At 40.8% G+C, this 20,511-nt stretch overlaps 1 protein-coding gene across 9 annotated transcripts in view; it reads left to right on the top strand.

Annotated features, from left to right (window-relative positions):
• Nucleotides 1–20,511, top strand: part of KALRN (kalirin RhoGEF kinase) — a 758,640-nt gene that overhangs the window by 232,277 nt on the left and 505,852 nt on the right. For all 9 annotated transcript variants that reach the window (XM_077118101.1, XM_077118100.1, XM_077118114.1 and 6 more), the window contains exons 4-5: nucleotides 8,252–8,444; nucleotides 11,941–12,453. In XM_077118101.1, the coding sequence (XP_076974216.1) occupies nucleotides 8,252–8,444; nucleotides 11,941–12,453 (706 nt within the window). The remainder of the gene's footprint in view (nucleotides 1–8,251; nucleotides 8,445–11,940; nucleotides 12,454–20,511) is intronic.

Genomic DNA, 20,511 nt, shown 5'->3' with positions numbered 1-20,511 from the left:
GTACACCGGGATGTCCAGCCCAAATGGCCAAGACATCCACTCTGTGACCCTGAGCAAACCACTTTCTTCCTCTGGAATGTGCTGCCCTCAGTTCTAAAATGAGGGGATTAGCATGAATAATATTAAGATTTCTTCAAGCTCAAGCATTCTGTGCATATGTGAGGCAAGATGGCCTAGTGATTCAGGCACAAATAATGAACTCAAACATAGATTCAAATCTTGATTTTACCACTTCCTGGTGATTGTGAGCAAGTTACTCAACCTCTCTTAACCTCAGTTTCCTTAATCATAGGATGGAATAATAATAGTAGCTGTTTATAAATTTGATGTGAGGAATAAATTATACATATAAAATGCTTAGTTTAAAGCTTTGTGCAGTCAATAAAAGTTAGCTTTAATCATTATAATGTTTATGTCATATATTTTTGCCAAAAACAACTGTTCCTGTTTCAGTGGTTTGTCTTATATTTTATATTTCTCTCCAGCTGAAGGTCTTGAGGTCCTCAGGATTTAATGATCCAGCCCAGATCAGGCTGCTGGTCTCCTGCTTCTTTACTGAACCTCCTTTCCTCCACTTCTTCCCGGTAGTGAAGGAGCAGTCAGCGTACAGGCTTTTTTCCATATCAGGGCCTTTGCTTGGATTATTCTTTCCACAAATATTCCCTGAACTAGCTCCTTCTCATAGTTGAGGTTTCTGTTTAAATGTCAGTTCCTCATAGTGGCGCATTCTGACCATCTGATGTATACTTTAGACATCACACCCAAGAAGGTCTAAGTGCTCTAAGTGTTGTTGCATACTCCTGGGTCTCATCCCAGACAATGTCAATTAGAGTACCTGGAAAGGGTCCTGGAAATCAGCATTTTAAAACAGATGTCCTGAGTGATAAAAGAAGTCACTGACGTTTGAGAAGCAATGACATGGAGTAGTAAAAATGTTTTTTCATGATAGTGCAGTCTTGCTGAGTGAAAACAGCCCGGGTGACATTTAATGAACAAAAGAGTAAATGGTCTAGAACTGAATACAGGAAACAGCTAATCAATCATCTGGTCATTCCTTATACGTTAATGACTTCTGAGCCCGAGTGCCCTGGAGAGTCCATGAAATAGTTCACAGCTCAGTTTCAAGGGACCATAATTTATTACAAGGGAGAGAAGCTGGTAGAGGGGCTTAGGTCTCAAGCCCCTGATTATAAGCTGACAGGAAAGGGTGAGGATAGGGAGAATGGAGCAGGGGCTGCCTTCTCCCTCTAAAATACTGCGTGTGGGAGATGAGGAAGTGTTACTCACTTTCTTTTCCCTTCCTTGCAAATTTAGAGGCCTGCTACTTCAAATTTCACCTTTTTATGCTCCCATCCTCACCCTACACAATGCAAAATTGTGCCTGTTAAAATTTGATTTAGGTTAATAGATATCCTTAAAAGATAAATACACTAAAGGGAAAAGGCCTGTTTGCTATATTTTAGTGTAAATTGGTTTACTCAACCTACTCTGATTATACTGGGTGAAAGAAGTGGTCTGGGAGTGGCAGCCTTGGGGATGAGAGCAGGCTGGAGAGCCACCTGGGAGCTTGGCTTGCAAATCCTGGTTGTTTCCCTGGTGGTAGAGAAGAGACCAGAGGATGGGAGTGCACCAAAAGCAAGCTCTGATGACTGACATTTGTTTCTAATTACACCAGAGATCAAATAAGCAGTCTGCTTCCCTGTTCCAACCCAATACTGCATGAAACCGCCCTGACAGATAACATGGCCTCTTAGTTGGTAAATCGAATAGTTCTGATCTCAATTAATGACCTGCCTCTCTGCACCATTTTTTTGGGGGGTGGGTGGGTAGAGGTGCATGATCTGGGAAACAAACTTTTCTACACCATTTTGACCATGGTTCCTTCAAGTTTTCCTCTCCCTAATTTCTTTGATTTCACACCTTTCCTGGTTTTCTCTAATCTCTTATATTTTTCCCTCAGGCTTATCTGCTTTCTTTTCCCATCTCTTAAGACATTGATATTCCCATCAGTTCTATTGATTCAGGAAATGGTTCTCTTCATTGTACTCATTTCCAGTGGGTGATCTCACCCACTTCTGTGCATGTGACTTACTAAAGGTACATGGATGTATTCGTTCTGCAAATGTTTACTAAATACCTACCATGTTCCAGGCACTGTATGACTCCCAAATAAAAATTTCCAGCCATAGCTTGTATAATCTCCAGACTATTTATCAAATCGCCATCAGAACTTCATTTATATATGAGACATACAATTTATATTTACATTATTATTCATGATATGATAATAAAAATAACTTCTGAGGTGGTACTCAGAAAATAATTGATTAATTAAGACCATTTATTAAGAGCATGCTATGCTTAATAAATGTATTTATTTATTAGTATCTTAATTAGTATCTACTAATTAATTAGTATCTACTCTGGGTCATATACATATAAACAGATATTATGTATATTTACTACTTTAACCTTTAAAACAACCCTATAATGTAGTTATGGTTATTATTCATATTTTACAGGGAGGCTGAAAGTAACTTGGCCTTATCCAAATAATGGGAAATAACACATTTTGGTGAAGATGTGGAGAAATTGGAATCCTTGTGCATTGCTGATGGGAATGTAAAATGGTGGAGTCTCTAGTTTGGTGGTTTCTCAAAAAGTTAAACATAGAATAACTATATAATCTGGCAGTTCCACTTCTAAGTATATACCCAAGATAAATGAAAACTTGTATTCAAACAGGTATTTGTACACTATTCACAATAGTCAAAAGGTAGAAACAAGTATCTATCAACAGATGAATGGATAAACAAAATATGGTATTGTACACAATGGAATATTACTCAGCCATAAAAAGGAACAAAGTTCTGATATATGCCACAACATGGATGAACCTTAAAGACATTATGCTAAATGAAATATACCACACAGACCCAAAGGGACAAATATTGTATGATTCTACTTATATTAAATATCTAGAATAGCCAGTTTCATAGAAACAGAAAGTAGATTAGAGGTTTTTGGGGGCAGCAGGAACAGGGAAATGGGAAGTTAATGCTTAATGGCCACAAATTTCTGTTTGGGGTGATGAAAATGTGGAAATTGAAAGTGTCAGTGGTTGCACATCATTGTAAATGTAATTAATGCCACTGAATTGTACACTTACAGATGTTTAAAAGGGCAAATTTTGTTACATGTATTTTTACACAATATAATTAAAAAGATAAAAAAGGACAAAGGCAATTCCAAAAAGAAAGAGGGGGAGAAAAGTAAATTGCCCAAGGTTCCACAATAAGGAAATGTTGGAGCCAGGATTCAGAGCTAGGAAATTTGATTCTAGTTTCCATACCCTTGACTGTTACTGCTGCTTCCTCAAATATTGTGTCTTAATACCTTCCATATAATATATTAGGCAATATATAATGTGAAATAAATTTAAAAATCCCTGATATTGTTGAGGTTACTTTCCAGTGAAAGAAGATGGGCAATAAATAAGTGAAATATATGACCCAGATGGTAAATGCCAAGGGAAAAAGTAAATCAAGGTAAGGGGCTGGGGGTGTACCTCAATTTCATCATCTCTTAAATGGGGATAATCATACCTAGCTTATATGGTTGTTGTGAGGATAAAAGGAAATGTTCTATGTCAAGTGTCCAACCACAGACCCTGGCATAGAACAAGTATGTGGTAAAAAATAATTCTCCACCCCCCCCCCCCCCAAACTGTGTCCCTTACTTAAACCAAACATATAAGGCACCTTGGGAGAATAGGCTGTTTTCACAGAAAGATGTTAGTTAGATTAGCTTTTAGTATTTAGTCCCTTGGCCGCTTCCCACATCTCCCAAGCTAGTGAGAACTTCATAGAGAATATTAGTACCTGATTTCTGCTTTTGGATGTCAGAAATTATTAGTTAATAGTGTATAACCTGTTACTACCCACTACATTTAGATTCAGGGATAGTCAAACTTCATCTCTTGGTGGTAACACTGAATATTTGATGTTAGGGATATAGATTTCTCATGTAAGCATAATTATGGCACCTGCAAAGGAACTTGAGGCAAAGGAACTGTAAACAGGGAAAATGATCATCTCTAAGGAAAGGCAAGATCCATATCAAAAGTTTCCTTGTACTTCATACTCACTAGAATGGCTATTATGAAAAAAAAAACAAGTGTTGGCAGTTATTCAGAGAAATAGAAATCTTGTTCATCACTGGTGGGAATGTAAAATGTTGCAGTTGCTGTGGAAAACAGTTTAGCTATACCTCAGAAAGTTATGTATAGATATTATTTGACTTGGCAATCCCAATTCTGGATGTATACCCCCAAAATTGAAAGCAAGGCCTAGAACAGATTTTGCACGCCTGTGTTCATAACAGCCTTACTCACAAATTATTTACAGCCAAAATAAAGCATTATTCACAATTAAAAAGTGGAAAAAACCCAAGTGTGCATCAGCAGATCAATGAATAAACAAAAGATGGTATATACATATGATGGAGTATTATTCAGCTGTAAAAAGGAATGAAGTTTGGGTACAGGTGACAACATGGATGAACCTTAAAGACATTGAATAAAATAGGGCAGATGCAAAAAAGCAAATAGCATATGATCTTACTTATATGAAATAACTAGAATGTGCAAATTTATAAAGATAGAAAGTATATTACAGGTTGTTGTAGGATGAGTGAGAAGTTAATGCTTAATGGTTATAGAGTTTCTGTTTGGGGGTGAAAGTAGCACAACAATGTAAATATGATTAATACTGCTAAATTGTATATTTGAAAGCGATTATGATGGGAAATTCTATATCGTATATGTGTTACCACAGTGATTTTTTTTTTTTCGAGAAGAACTTGAAAAAAAAAAAAAGCTTATCCAGTGGCAGAATTCTCCACTGCTGTGCAGGAGACCCATGTTTGATTCCTGGCCCATGCAATTCCCAAACAAACAAACAAGCAAACAAACAAACAAAAAACAACCAAACAAAAATTCAACAAATGGTGCTGCAATAAGGGTATACTCACATGGAAAAAGAATGAAATGTGAGCCTCACCATACAGAATACAAAAAAAAAATGTTACTTTACAGTGCCTGACATAGTGGGCATGCAACAAATGTGAGTCAGCCAAACTAAATTTAATGAGAAAAGCCATTAAGCCCCAAGAGATAAATGGATAAAAGAACTGATCAGGTAATTCACAAAATATTTATGGGCTAATAAACTATGGTTAGTAATTAAAGAAATGCAAATTTAAATATAAAGCAATATTCTTCCCAGAAAAATCAGTAAAATTAAAAAACTTCATTGATGGTGCTTGTGGGAATACAGTCAGGAGGTACTCTCATATATTGTTGGTGGACTTTTAAGCTGATAAGCCTTTCTATAAAGCAATAATGAATATGATTAAGTAAATTATGGCATTGGTTTCAGATATACTATTATGTGCCATTAAATGTAACTATTTCAAAGAAATTTTAGATGTGACAAAAAACTTCAAATATATTACAGTGAAAAGTATAAAACTATAGTATGACACTTTAAACACAAAAATGACTGGAAGGAAATAGCTCTGAGAATTATTTTTAAAAAAAATCAGCCTAACTCTTACCATTAGCATCTCTTATATAAATATTTGAATATTTCAACTTTTCTATAATTAGTGGGCATTACTCATACTGGAAAAGAAATCCCATAATTAAAAAAAATCACATAGCTTGGAGACAATAGGGCAGAGAAAATTATTTATTGAGGACTCTGGCCCCTTGTTGATTCAATAAATGTCAAAAGAAAGAGAACAAGTAACTCCTGCCCTTTGGTTTGCAGGATTTGGGACAGAAGCAAAAAAAATAGGGCTTCTTCCTATGATGAGTTTAGTCTTTTGTATTGAATACTGGAAAACAAGAAGGAATAGAGTTTCCTGGCCTGGAGAGTTTCCTTTCTAACCAGGAAGCCTGAGTAAACTGCTTTATGCTTGAGGTGCTCACACAGTCACAGGAGCTGCGGTCTCTTCTCCTGTCTCAAAATTCTCATCACTGGTTCAGGTTTTAGAATGAAGCCTGAAGAGGGGTTTTTGTTTCCTCTTGTGGCCTAAATCCTTACCTCCAGTAACTGTGAGCAATTGATATGTGGTGATGTACATCTGTGGGTCATGTAATATGCATAGTGACTCAAATACACAATCTCAGAGATTGAAAATTAAGCTAAAGAAATACTGTACAAGTGTTTATATAAAAAGAGAGAAAGCGTGAACTAACCATCGTCTATTTTGACCTATAAATGGATAGGTCAAATAAACCAAGAAGAAAGACCCTGAACTACCAAAACACAGATTTTCTTTGAAACTGAGATATGGTAACTATTTTGGCCTTACTCTTTTTCCTCATTCTGTTCTCAGGAGTTAAAGTCCAAGTATTTAAACAAACATCAATAAACTTTGCTACTTGCTGAGTTATACGTCAACATCTTAATTTACTTAGCTTTATTCTTTCTTGGTTTTCAAGCTATTAACACTTTGTATTAGTGGGGCCATTTCTAACAAGCGCCCTATTGTGCTGAAGTTGCTGATCTAAGGGCCCTACTTTGAGAAGAAGGATCCAGATTAGCAGTGGTTTGCAATTGACTGCTCAGTAGAATCATCTGAGGGGTCTTAAAACTACCCTTGGCCAAGCTGCCCTCCATGCTAATTCAATGAGAATGTCATGGGGGTGGGGGTTTGAGTCACCATCAGTGATGTCACTGTCACTTCAGTTGGCCTTGATGTTTTTTTTATAATTCCACAGTTTTAGGTTTTTACTCCTAGCTGCTCTAAGATACTGGAGACTAAGAGAGATATCAATTTAATGATTCGGCAATCATATGCGTTTGTTAAACCCTATCCTCTATATAACTCTACCATCACCTTTTATCTTTCTGTCCCACATTTTAGGGGTATTTGGGCTTTGGTCATTCTAACTTTTCATGTTGGAAGGGGCTGTCCATAATATGGGGTAGGGTAATGGAGCTAGTTGATATTCTGGAAAGGTTGGTCCCTCAAGGTTTAGGATTTATCTGGTCCAGGGACCCATCTGGAGTTTGTAGGTTTTGGGAAAGTTACCCTAGTACATGGAATCTTTGTAGAATCTTGTATATTGCCCTAGGTGTTCTTTAGAATTGACTGGAATGGTTTTGGTTGGGGTTTGGCAAGCTATGATAGTTAGCAATATCTAACTGAAGCTTGCATAAGAGTGACCTCCAGAGTAGCCTCTCAATTCTATTTGAACTCTCTTAGCCACTGATACTTTATTTGTTACACTTCTTTTCCCCCTTCTTTTCCCCCTGACTGATTCCATGGTACCAGGGCCGTACTCATCCCTGGGAGTCATCTCCCATGCTGCCAGGGAGACATTCACCCCTGATGTCATGTCCCAGGGAGCGGGGAGGGCATTGATTTCACTTGCAGAGTTGGGCTTGATTTTAGGAGCCGCTTATGTCCTTTAATATACTGAAATGTGGCTTTGTACACCCTGAGTTTTATAATGGAAGTACATGAGATAACTAGACCCCAGCCTTGGCTATTCCTGAGGAATCACCATGACTCAGCGACCTGTTTTTTTGACGCTGACATACATTTTGAACTATGAGCAATATAACTTAAATGTGTTTTGGCAAATACATGTTCTTGCTACTTTGTACACCTTCCCTAATGAATTGGTAGGATAGACCTTCAACCTTTTATTGAAAAAGATTCTTTGGCCCAGCCTGGGGTCAGTGGTAAAACATGCCACTGTGAGCAGGCAATGTCTGCCATGGATGTGGGTACTGAGAAAGACAGTATACTTGTGCCAAGGACTCTTTATCTCAGGTTTAAGGGACACCAGTGTTCCTGTCTTCAGAGAGCTTGTATTCAAATGAGGATAGCATGTGTCTTCCTAGGAACAAGAGAGACAAAAATGAAAAATCAAACATAATTATGAATATCCAAACAGTAAACATCCCACTAAGCACAAATGTCTACAGGGAAAGCCAAGTTATTTGCTAAATGCTGGGGGAAGGCGGAATGCCAGGATCATTGGTCAGCTGGGAGTCATCTAGTATGGTTTTCTGCGGCAGTATATTTTGAGTTGGAAGGTGGGCGGGAGAACTGGCATGAAGTTGGAAGGGCAGTCCTGGTCAAGGGGAAAACAGGTTTCTGGATGCTTTTTGGCTGAGTACTCAAGAGTCTGGGCTGCCCAGAGTGACTTGCCTGGCCTCTGACCTCCCCACAGTGAGGACGTGTGCAAACGTGGCTTCACCGTCATCATCGACATGCGGGGCTCCAAGTGGGACCTTATCAAGCCCCTCCTCAAGACGCTGCAGGAAGCTTTTCCAGCTGAGATCCATGTGGCCCTCATCATCAAACCTGATAACTTCTGGCAGAAGCAGAAGACCAACTTTGGCAGCTCCAAATTTATCTTTGAGGTGAGTCAGTCCTCTTTTCTTAGCACCTCCTTTCCCTTCCCCTTCTGCCACCCACACGCCTCTCACTTCCCCTTCTCCATCTACCCTATACTATGCAATAGGGCTATTTCAGGATTCCTGGGCCACCAAAGCTTTACCAAATAGAGTTTGGGGAAGAATAAGAGCTCAAGAGTGTCCAAAATGCTCAGTGTCTTTAGGTACTCCTATTTACTGTTAGCAGTGTGTAAATTAGAACAGCTGTTTCTGGGGGGTAACTTTGCAATTTGTATCAAAAGCCTTAAAAAGAATTTATATCATTGGTCTAGTAATTCTTCTTCTAGGAAAATATTCTTCAAACAAAAACTAAACAAAACTAAAGTTGGAAAACTAATTATAATTACACTAAAAAATTACACAAGGATGTATACTGCATTGTTTTTACGGTAGCAAATACATGCATATATAGGTTATATTCTAAAATGCCCATTAATTGGAGATTGGTGGTGTCAATACATAAATACTATGAGGCCATTAAGAATCATCTTTAGATAAATAGTGTCATGGGAAAAGTAAGTTTAAAAAGGCAGGTTACAAAACAGTGTGGGAAGCATAATATTAAATTTGTTTTTTAAATGCATATATAGGGAAGAAGACTAGAAACACATGGCAATGTTAGCAGTGCTTTATTTGAGATGGCTGGATTGTGAGTGCTTTTATTTTCTTCATGCTTTTCTATTTTCTTTAAGAAGTATGTATTACTTTTATAATCGGAATAAACATGTTATTTTTAAAGTAAATTTTCCAGAGGGCCTCTGTGTTCTCTCAGACTTTTAAATGACAACACATCAGATTAAATTCAAGATTCAAATGTCTTTGTGTCAGTCAAAATTTAAACTCCCCTTCCTCAGAATTCTGGTCCTTGTCTGTGAGGGGAGGAACTTTGCTGTGAGCATGTATGTGTGTGTGTGTGTTGCAGAGACAGCCCTGCATTTAATCTTCCAGACTCTTGTCCCCCAAGAAGCACCTGCAAGTGAGATGTTGGCCCCATTTGGCAGCAATTTGAGTACAATGACCTGAATGAAGCAGTTCTCACTCTATTTAAATAACGTAAGAAATTTGACTTGGTACAAAAATAGTTAATTATCATATTCTCCCAGCATCCTTACCAAATGCCAGGAGTCCTACAGGGAAATACTTTTTATATTTTTAGTTTGTTTATACAGAGGCGGTGACAACAGGCCTATGAATTTATAAGCTGAAAACAATCTTTCCAGTAAGTCTTGAAACTTTGCTTCAGCGTAGCTGCCATACAATTCCCACCTCCCTGTACACCCCTTCTCTTCACCCAAGGTTGAACAAGCTTTTCCTTCCTCTTAAATAAGAAGTACAGGAGAAATAGCTCTCAGAAGAATATTTATAAAAGCAGTATCTTGAAATCAGCAACTTAAACACTGGTACAGACTGAGGTGATGAGAGTGCAGGCTTGTCAATAGCAGATATATAATGAATAATTGGTGAGTATAATCACGGGAGACTTCCTGGAAGTGGCAAACTTTGAGCCAATTTGGAAGGGGAAAATGTTCTAGAATAGTGCTTCTCCAACGTTAACCTGCCCATGAATCCCCTGGGGATCTTGTTAAAATGCAGGTTCCGATTCAGTAGGTCTAGGATGGGGCCATTTCTAACAAGTGCCCTATTGTGTTGATATTGCTGGTCTGAGGGCCCTACTTTAAGAAGCAAGGATCCAGATTAACAGTGGTTTGTAACTGTGACTGCTCGTTAGAATCTGAGGAGTTTTAAAACTACCCTTGGCCAAGCTGCACTCCATGCTAATTCAATCAGAATGTCTTGGAGGTGGGGGTTTGAGTATCATTGTTTTTATAATGCCCCAGGGGTTCTAATGAACAGTTATGTTTGGGAACCACTGATTCAGACCACCCTCCTTCTGGGGACAGCTCCTTCCTGTGCCTTAGGAAAGGGATGGACGGAGACAAAGAGTGTGGCACTGCCTTTAAGGGTTCAAATGACAATGTGGCTTTCAGATGCAATTGTGGTATGTGCTAACTGGGAATAAGGGCATACTCTGTGCCTGCTGTGCACCCTAAATGCTTCAGTGCACACTGGCTCATCAAATCCCAGCATAGCCTTTGAGAAAGGTATTGTCATCTCCTTAGATGATAGATGAGGAGACCGGAGCTCTGAGAGCTTTAATATCTTATTGCTGGTCACACCATTACTGAAGGTGGGGCCAGCACATGATCCCAAGTTTCTCTTTTCTTAGACTCTTTTTCAGGAGAGAGAAGAAAAGCCTGAAGCTCTATAGAAAGGAAAGAACATTTATTGATAAGCTTGGGTGGCTGCCAGGAAATGCTCTGCTTTCTGGAAACAGATATCTTACATTATGCTCTCTAAGAGCCTGTAGGGGCTCACAGAGAAAACCAAGGGCCTAGCCTACTCTGTTCACTGCACCACATAGGAATTTCAGCTAATTCGGAGAGCCCTAGGCTGGGGCCAGTCTCATAGACCCACACCCATTGACCCACTTTGCTTAATCCAAACCTTGATGATACCCTAGGTACGTGGGCCTGTTTCCCCCCACCCCCCATTCTCTTTATTAAAAAAACTTTTTTTAAATTAATGAAGTTGTAGGTTTGTGGAAAAATCATGCAAAAATACATAGTTCCCTCTCCCCACATGCACACTTTTCCCTACTGTTAATACTTTGTATTAGTGGGGCACCTTGTTAGAGTTGATGAAGCAATGTTATTATGATTATTCATTAACTATAGTCCATAGTTTACATTAGGGTTGACTGTATTGTACAATGTGGTTTCTCAAAATTTTCGTTCTAGTAACATATATATAACCTAAAAATTTCCCATTTTAACTACTTTCAAGTATACACTTCAGTGCACTATGTTGCACTGACATCACTATCATCTGCTACCAAAAATTTCTATCAGTGCGAACAGAAACTGCACCAGTTAATCATTAGTTTTTCTTTTTCTTTCTTTCTTTTTTCTTTTCTTTTTTTTTTTTTTTTTTTTGCATGGGCAGGTACTGGGAATTGAACCTGGGTCTCCTGCATGGCAGGCAAGAATTCTGCCACTGAGCCACCATGGCACCGCCCAGTCATTAGGTTTTAAAGCGAAAGAAAATTGGACCCTAGGCACTGGGTCTGTTTTTCTCCCCAGCTTGTCCTCCTTCTTGCATCTGAAGCCCTCTTGCAATCAACTTGTGGGAAGGGTGGAAAGAAGTGGGGAGCAGGAAAGTAAAGGCAATCTTTGCTTGAATGGTAAATTGTGGACTGATGGAAAGGCTTTTCAAACCGGTCTGTTGAAACTGCTGACCCTGGCTGTCTTCTGACTCATGACCACTGGGCCCCACACTACCCTACTTACCTTTTCCTAGGCAGGCCTCCAGTTGACCTACCTTCCTTCCTGCTTACATCTGCCCTACTCCTCTCCCTCCTTTTCTGGCCTCGCTGAGTCTCCCTCTTTGTGCCTGTCCCTCCCAGACGAGCATGGTGTCCGTGGAGGGCCTGGCGAAGCTGGTGGACCCCTCCCAGCTGACAGAGGAGTTTGATGGTTCTCTGGACTACAACCACGAGGAGTGGATTGAACTACGGCTCTCCCTAGAGGAATTCTTCAACAGTGCTGTGCACCTACTCTCACGCCTTGAGGACCTGCAGGAGATGCTGGCCCGGAAGGAGTTCCCCGTGGATGTGGAGGGCTCACGGCGGCTCATTGATGAGCACACACAACTCAAGAAGAAGGTGCTGAAGGCCCCTGTGGAGGAGCTGGACCGGGAGGGGCAGCGGCTGCTGCAGTGCATCCGCTGCAGCGATGGCTTCTCGGGGCGCAACTGCATCCCAGGCAGTGCTGATTTCCAGAGCCTGGTGCCCAAGATCACCAGCCTCCTGGACAAGCTGCACTCCACCCGGCAGCACCTGCACCAGATGTGGCATGTGCGCAAGCTCAAGCTGGACCAGTGCTTCCAACTGCGGCTCTTCGAGCAGGATGCCGAGAAGGTAGGGAGAGTGCTGTTTCATCTTGAGTCTGGAATCACAGAATTGACATCCGAACCCAGCCCTTTTCTGTTTCTGAGTCTAGGGCTCTTCTTGCCTTACTCATTCTTTCTGAATGTATTTCTTTAGTTGATGAGCACTTTCTTGAGTAAGACACTATTTTTCCAACAGTGAATTTTTGGAGCTTTCTCCTTATTAGAGAAGATATAAGGAAGTGAAAAGAAAAATATCATATAGTGCCTTTTTGTTGAGGACATGCAATGATCTTCTCTAGATTCTTTCCAAGCTAATAGTTTGCTATTATTTAAGCTTTAAGAACAGTGAAACAGGCACTCCTCTTATCAGTTTTCTGGATATAACTTATTATTTATAAGTGCACAATACTGTTCTTAGGAATACCATGACATCTCTGAAAAACCTGTGAATTTTACAGACGGCATCTGATATGCTAGTCTTGTGGTTTTTAAAAGCCCATATTGAGAATTCCTTTAGGCATTTCAAATGATGAAATCAGAGTATAAAATTCTTTCTATTATTATGATAACAATTCGTATGAGAGTGCCAAAGTATCTATAACTGGAAGAAAATTCAGTGTACTGTTAGTAGTTCTGATTTCTGGGGACCAGGTTCATGGTTGATTTTAATTTCTCTATATAAAATTTTCTGTGTTTTCCAATCTTTGACAATTTGTTTGTGAAAGAAAATAAATATATATGATTTTTAAAGAATGCATATCCCTTTTCTGCAACAGAACTTTAACACTCATAATTTTAGCCAAGTTCTAGATAGACATGCTAAGTGTTTTGGGGGCCTGCCTTTGGAGTTGAGGGAGTTCCCCTCGACCTTCTTTAGGGCAATTTGTCCAGTAACCCAGCAACCTGGGGATGACCCTGCTCTGGAAGGGGCAGCTCAGCCTGCAGGATCCCAGTTGCCGCTCACTGAGTGATGAGACACCAGGTCAGGGACCAGCTGTTCTATTAAGCTAGAGGCAGGTGATTTAACTCCTCTGGGCAATGTTGGAAAGGGGCTAGAACCTCTCCTTTTTACTTTCAGTCACCTGCTTTGTTTGGGGCAGGGAATCTTCTTTGCAGTCTGGCTGGAGTGCCTATTTTGGGGAATCAGAGACAGAGGGTTGTATAGATACTTACTAGGGTGTTTTACAGCTTGAGGTATCACACAGAATCTCTGAAATTCAAGGATATGGGAAGCTAGTACAGGGCACACATAGTACCTATGTTTAAAAAAAAAGGCCTATTTAAGCTCAGGTAGGGAAAGCTGTCCTTCCCAGAGCCAGCCAAGTTCCAGTCAATCTAGCAGCAGGAATTGCTGCCACATAAAGGAGTCTCTCAATTCATGCTCACACAAATCACAGGATGTCTTATTCATCCTGTTTTGAAGTGAGGAGACTCTCAGAGAGGTAAATAGGCTTGTGTAAGATCACACTGCTGGTTAGACAGAGCCAATGTTTTAGTCTTTTTCCAAAGCTCACCCAAGCTCTTATCCAACAACTCTACTGTTCTTCTCCTCCCAATAGCCACCTCCTGCTACCACTGAACACTATCCATTAGCCCCCAGGTCCCTTGGCCCATGCTCTGATGACCCTGGAGAAAATCTCAAATCCCACCTGTCTTAGTTTCCCATTTGCTAGAACATACCATACAGTGGGTTAGCTTAATCAATGGGAATTTATTGGCTCATGGTTCTGAGGCTGGGAGAAGTCCAAAATGTGGGTCTCAGTAAGGGGATGCTTTTTACCCTAAAGGCATTGGCATTCTGCGGCTGGCTGCCAGCAATCATAGGGTTTGGCTTTTCTGTCACATAGCAGTGCACATGGCAGTGTCACCTCATTTCTTTGGGTTTTGTTGCCTTCCAGCTTCTGGCTTCTCTCTGTGGTTTCTCGTTGTCTTTCTGACATTCACTCAGTTTTTAAAGGATTCCAGTAGTATGGGTTAAAGCTCAACTTAATTCAGTTGGCTGCACCCTAACTAAAAATTACATATTTTCAAATGTCCTATTTACAGTGGGTTCACAACCACAGAAGTGGATTTAAGACTAAGAATATGTTCTTAGGGGTACATAATTCAACCTACCATACCACTTCTAATGCTCGCTCTATAGCAGGGCTTTTCACTTGTCTGTGCTGTGGACCCAGTTGTCCTGGTGAAGCCCATGGACCGCATCTTAGAATAATACTTACAAATGTATAAGGTGATACACATAGGCTTAGAAAACAGTTATATTGAATTACAGTTATTAAAAATTTTTAAAGATTAGCAGTGATATATGTGTGACATAAGATCTGTTTGAAGTCTAATAATCACCATAATTTTGAATTAGTGATGAGCATAAGCAGTGTTTCAAGGCAGCAGCCCTGATGTGATATGAAAATGTGTGTGATCTATTGGCATCCAAGGCACAAATACTGCTAAAACTAATGTAGCTTATTACCTGCCTTCAAAATGAAAGGGATTGCTCTATTCAGTTAGAGGTTAGTGAAAATGAAGGTGTATTTTTTTCCCCATCCAAATACATGATCCCTGAATTCTACCCATGGACCCTATGTTCAGAAACTCTGTTCTGTGGTGTGCTTATACATTAAATAGAAGTGTCTGTATGTGTGTTTATAGAGGGGTGGGGGAGAGGGAAGGAGAATATTAGCAACAATAAAGAGGATTATGGGAAAAGGACAGCTCAGGAATATTTTTATATTGAGTCAGTGGTGAAGAAATGCTGCTCGGGCTTGACCCTGCTGCCACAGAAAATGTGCTGGGTGTAGGGCAGGGGAGAAAAGCATCCCTTTTAAGTTGCTTTGAGATTAATTTGAAATATCTGTGCACAGCTAAATGCCTGAGCACTTGACTTATTTGGAATTTTTGAAAGGGGGGTGAGGAGGGTGATGGTTTGGGGTTATGGCTGTGTGTGCAGTTCCACATATAAACAAGGGCCTGGGGAAATAGTTCCTGTGTGAGCCACAGCTTCGCCTCCTTGCTAGTGGGAGTCTTGTCAGGGGCCTCTAATTCCAGATCTGGGAAGCTCTTGGCAATTGGAGGAGTCTGGTAATCGCCTCACTTCTATTTTTGTAAAAGGGGTAGGCACAGAGTCTCCCCTCTGGCCCTGTGGAGTGACAGCTTGTTTCCCAGGGCTTGAATAATGGGCTGGCCCTTTTCATTTACTGACTGGCCTCGGGGATGAAGCCACCTCTTGCCATCCACCCCTGACCCCTATGCTGACCCTCTGCATTTCCCATATGGGGGTGGTGTTGAAGGAGCCGTTTACTCTCCCAAGTAAACATTTAGGGAGGACGGACTCTGTTCTGAGGATGTTTCGTAAAGGAGGCCACCCATTTACTTAATAAACTTCTGTTGAACATCTGTCATGACCCCAAAGCAAGGCACTTGGACAAAAAAGGAAGGGCCAGAATTGTGTCCTGGAGCAGCTCTCATCACCACTTAACAGAGGTGATTTGGGGCATGTAAATTTGTTTTGTGTCTACTGTGTGCATTGCACCAGGTTAGGCACAGCCTCTGTACTTGGGGACTTTTCAGAGTAGAGCGAATATTGCAGCTCTGGAATGGCAGGAAAGTCTTGATGAGCGATTTGTGGGAGGGCTGGATAATTCGGAGATTATTTGAGTAACACACAGTGCATCCTGTTGGAAGATGAACCATGGTGCCTTGGCCTAGTGCTCTCTCTTTTGTAACTAATGGGCCCATCTTCCACTGTGTTCACAGGATGCAGGCCGGGATGCTCCTCATTAGCTTGGCACAGATCGCCGCTCTCTGTGCAGCCCCAGTCCCAGCCAGCTGCCCCTGCAGTTGCTGTGGACCCTGTGTGATGAAGGTATCTGCCCTGCAATCACATTCTGTCACCAAAGAGAAGGGATGGGCTTCTTCCCCTTTAGGAGTCTTTGTGTAATATTAGAGATGTTTTAATTTACTAAGCTGCTCAAAGCAGATACCATAAAATAGGTTGGCTTTAGCAATGGGAATTTATTAGCTTACAAGCTTACAGTTTTGAGGCTATGAAAATGTCCAAATCAAGCCATCATCAAGGCAATGCTTTTCTCCCAAAGATTGGTTGCTAGCAATTCTGTACTCCTGTATTACATGGCAAGGCACATGGTGGTGTTTGCTAGTCTCTTCCTCCTCTTACAGGTTTTATGGCTTTCAGCTTCTTGTTTCGATGGCTTTTTTTCTCTCTCTTTATTCATCCTGTTTATAAAGGACCCCAGTAAAAGGATGAAGACTTACCCTGGGCCACACCTTAACTGAAACAACCTAATTAAAAGATTCTTCTTATACTAGATTTACACCCACAGGAATGGATTAACTTTAAGAACTTATTTTTCTAGGGTATATACAGCTTCTAACTGCCACAAAAGTCATTAAGTAAACTGTTGTAAATGTGCCTTCAGAAAAGGGGAGGGTGGCTGCTGCTGAGAGGAGGACCCGTCTCTTTCCTGGGTGCCTAATTTTCCATCTTAATATTATAAAGATGGAAAGGTCTACCTCTTATGTTCTGTAGAAATCCCAACCTTTTCATCCTGATAACAGCCATTACAACCTCACAGTGCTCATCTATATGCTGAGACAATGATAAAGATTCAAGAAATACTGAAGCTTCTGCAGCATGTGCCTTCTGATCTGAGAAAGGCCCGCACTCTTCCAGTCTTTTTGTCAGGATGAGCAGTGCTTAGAAGGGCTCCACTGCATAGCTAGACTTAAATGATTCAGAAAACTTTGTCTACTTTATTTCTGAATAAAGACAATTATTCTAATATCTACCTCTAGGAGGCCCACCTTTTTAGGCTTTTCCTAAGCCACCCTGGAAAAGAAGAATACATTCTCATTTCCTATGAGAGAATACCCGGTAAGAGTCAGCAAAGCTATCTAGTGGGCTACTGGTAATGGAATCATGCTTACGATAGGTTCTTGTAGCAAAGCGTATTTGTTTCATGTATAACCATGTGCTTGCAAAATGCCCAAGCAAGATCTTTGTCACCCTGCCTGACAGGATATTTATGTGCTGTTTTAGTTTCTTGCCTGCTAAATCAAATACCATGCAATGGGTTGGCTTAAACAGTGGGGATTTATTGGCTCATAATTTTGAGGCTAGGAGAAATCCAAAATTTAGACATCATCAAGGTGATGGTTTTTCTGAGAACACTGTGGCATTCTGGGACTGGCTGTTGGTGATCCTTGGTCCTGGGCTTCTCCATCCCATGACAGTGCATAGATGACCTCTCCATTTCCTCCCAGGTTCCATTGAATTTCAGCTCCTTGCTTCCTGTGGCGTTCTCCTTCTCTGTCTAAATTTCATTCTGCTTATAAAGAACTGCAGTAATAGGATTAAACCCATCCTGATCAATTTGGGCCACACCTTAACTGAAATAACCTCATCAAAAGGGACTTTTTACAGTGGGTTCATACCCACAGGAATGGATTAAGTGTAAGAAGATGTTTTTTTCCTGGGGTACATAGCTCCAGACCACCACAGATGCCCTCTATTCTGCCCACCTCCTCCATGATGAAAGCATCTCATCCAGATGAAGCTCTTTCATTTGTTTCAGGTGCTTAGAGGACCGTGTGGTCTCAATGGCTATTTCTGCCTGCCCTCATATATCCCCTATAGGAAAATTCTCCTCAGAGAACTTAAATTTTAAGTACCTTCCTGCATATGCATTCTTACACAGTAAAGTTCTGTTGACACCCATGGGTGCTATGTCCATTCTGAAATGGAGCTGTGGTTAGTGATGGTTGGGTTTGTCCTGGGGTGGCACTTACTAGTCCCAAGATCTTGAACACGTCTTTAACCTATGACCTCCAATTATCTTAGCAACAAAGCAAAGATAAGGGAGTTGGACTAGCTCATTGTCTTTAAACTTTTCTTCTTTCCACACTGTCTCACATGCATTATTCTCCTTTCATGGAAACCTCTTTCAACAGAAGTGAAGGGGCCAGGGAGGTGTGTGTGGTCATGGTGCAGTGATAGAGAACAGACTTTTAAGGAGATCTACTAGATTCTACAGAGTAGTTCAAAAAAGCCTCCAGTACCCCACAGTCCAAATGAGCCTGCTATTCCTTCTCCTTTGAGTCTCACTCCACAAAATAATACCTTACCCATTTTATAGCTCAAAAATTCTGTAATGCGTTTTGTGTCTTTTGCTATTAATTCTCTCCTATATTCAGTGGAGTCTTCTCTTTTCAAGGTTGTTACCTTAAATGATTATGGAAAATAAGAAACTTCTCTCAGCAAATAAAAGCATAATCTCAAGAGTTATTTTCCTGCTTAAGAAAACAACAATACAAAACTCAGCTGCTGCCCAGTGTTATTGTGAGAATTAAATGGGATGATGAATGTGCAGGTGTCCAGCATGGTGCTGGCCCAGCATAGCTGCTCTCTAGACATCTATGTCCCTTCCTCCTCTGCTGCCCTGTTTCATTTATCTGGGCTTGCTGAGATCATGCACAGTGTCACTGATGCTGCCTTCTACATGAAATTGTTCCAATAATATTCAATTATTCTATTTTTTTTAGTTTCTTACCTCACTATTTATTTGCAAAAGTTCTTGAAATTCATAGTCTAAAGGTCTACTTTGGGAATGAGACACTGATACAGTTAATATCACATTTATAACTTTTACAAGATTTCTCTCATTCAGTTATTCTTAATGGAACAAAATTAAGAATTTGATTTTTGAGAGAAATGTGAAAGTATGATGTAGATTCATGGGGGCCCCAAAGGTCACCAGGCTGTGTGCTGCCCCTGCACAAGGCACAGACGTGAGCACCCAGGTCAAATTGGGACCATACCTAATGGGGCAGGGTGAGAGGAGTCTCCTTGGGGAGAGGTCTCTGGGAAAAAAGTGAAGTAGACACAAAGGAAGGTGATTCTACCCGGTGCTTCAGGGGAGATGATTGCCCTTTCCATGCACCTTCTACATTTGAGACACTTGTCACTGTTTGCTTTGCATTATAGCTAAAAAGAATATTTGTCTTGCTCTCCTGTAAATTTAGGGCTGTGGGAGAAGTCAAGAACACACTCAGTGGCCAGCTCTCAGCCCTTCCTATACCCCTCCTTTTCACCACTTCTGTTTGTGTGCAAGTGTTGTGTTTCTTCTCTTGTTTGAATACAGGTGTTTGGTATGTTTTTATTTCACAGAAGATGGGGTATGTGGTGTGGGGGTAGGTGGGGGGGATGTTAAATCTTTATTAGCCCCAGCTGCTTACCAGGCATGAAGGCTGTTCATTGGCAGGATACCCTCCCCCTGGAATATATAAAAGCTCAGCACTCAGTCAGTGCCGATGTCCCTCATCTCTGACATGAAGAGAGGCATGCAGAGCAGTGAAGCAGTTGGCCTCATTGGCGACCAGCCGCAATTGGTTTCTCATTCTGACTCAAAGAGAGGCATGTGGAGCTGCCATCTACCATCCTTGACTCAAGGGATTGGCTAAGGAGGGATCTTTTCCCTTCCTCTTTTGGACCCTTTTCATTCTATAAGCAGTGAAGTGGGCATTTTCTGGAAATCTCTGTTGTGCCTGAGCCTATGTTTGCATGACATACCATATGACAACTCACTCTACAGGGGCCAGAAATACTTTCTGCAGTCCATACAAAACATATGTTTATGCATTTTGATATTCTTGGAGGTCTGTGCAAACATAATAAATGTAGCTTTCATGTTTCTCACCATGAGAAAATATTTATGGGCATCACTGAGTGAGGTGCTTCATGGTATTGCACTAAAGGTTATGTGTTTAATGGTTTTTTTTTTTTTTTTTTTGGCATGGGCAGGCACTGGGAATTGAACCCAGGTCTCTGGCATGGCAGGTGAGAATTCTGCCACTGAGCCACCATTGCACTGCCCCTTATTGTGCTTTTGAGGTTTGGAAGTCCTTGTTAATCATATTAGCAATTCAGGACATCCCTAGGATGCCCTATCACTGGACAAAATATCCCCTGCTGTTTCCTGCCCACTCCCTGCAGTGTATAAACAGCTCTGGTCATTCTCCAAGGCCTAAAACAGGACCTAAAATCTCATCCTGTCAGGGATAATCAGAA

This window comes from Tamandua tetradactyla, chromosome 10 (assembly GCF_023851605.1).
Source record: "Tamandua tetradactyla isolate mTamTet1 chromosome 10, mTamTet1.pri, whole genome shotgun sequence".
Classification (NCBI taxonomy): Eukaryota; Metazoa; Chordata; class Mammalia; order Pilosa; family Myrmecophagidae; genus Tamandua; species Tamandua tetradactyla.
The sequence above is the reverse complement of the archived record's forward strand: the minus strand, read 5'-3'. Positions and strand labels throughout refer to the sequence as shown.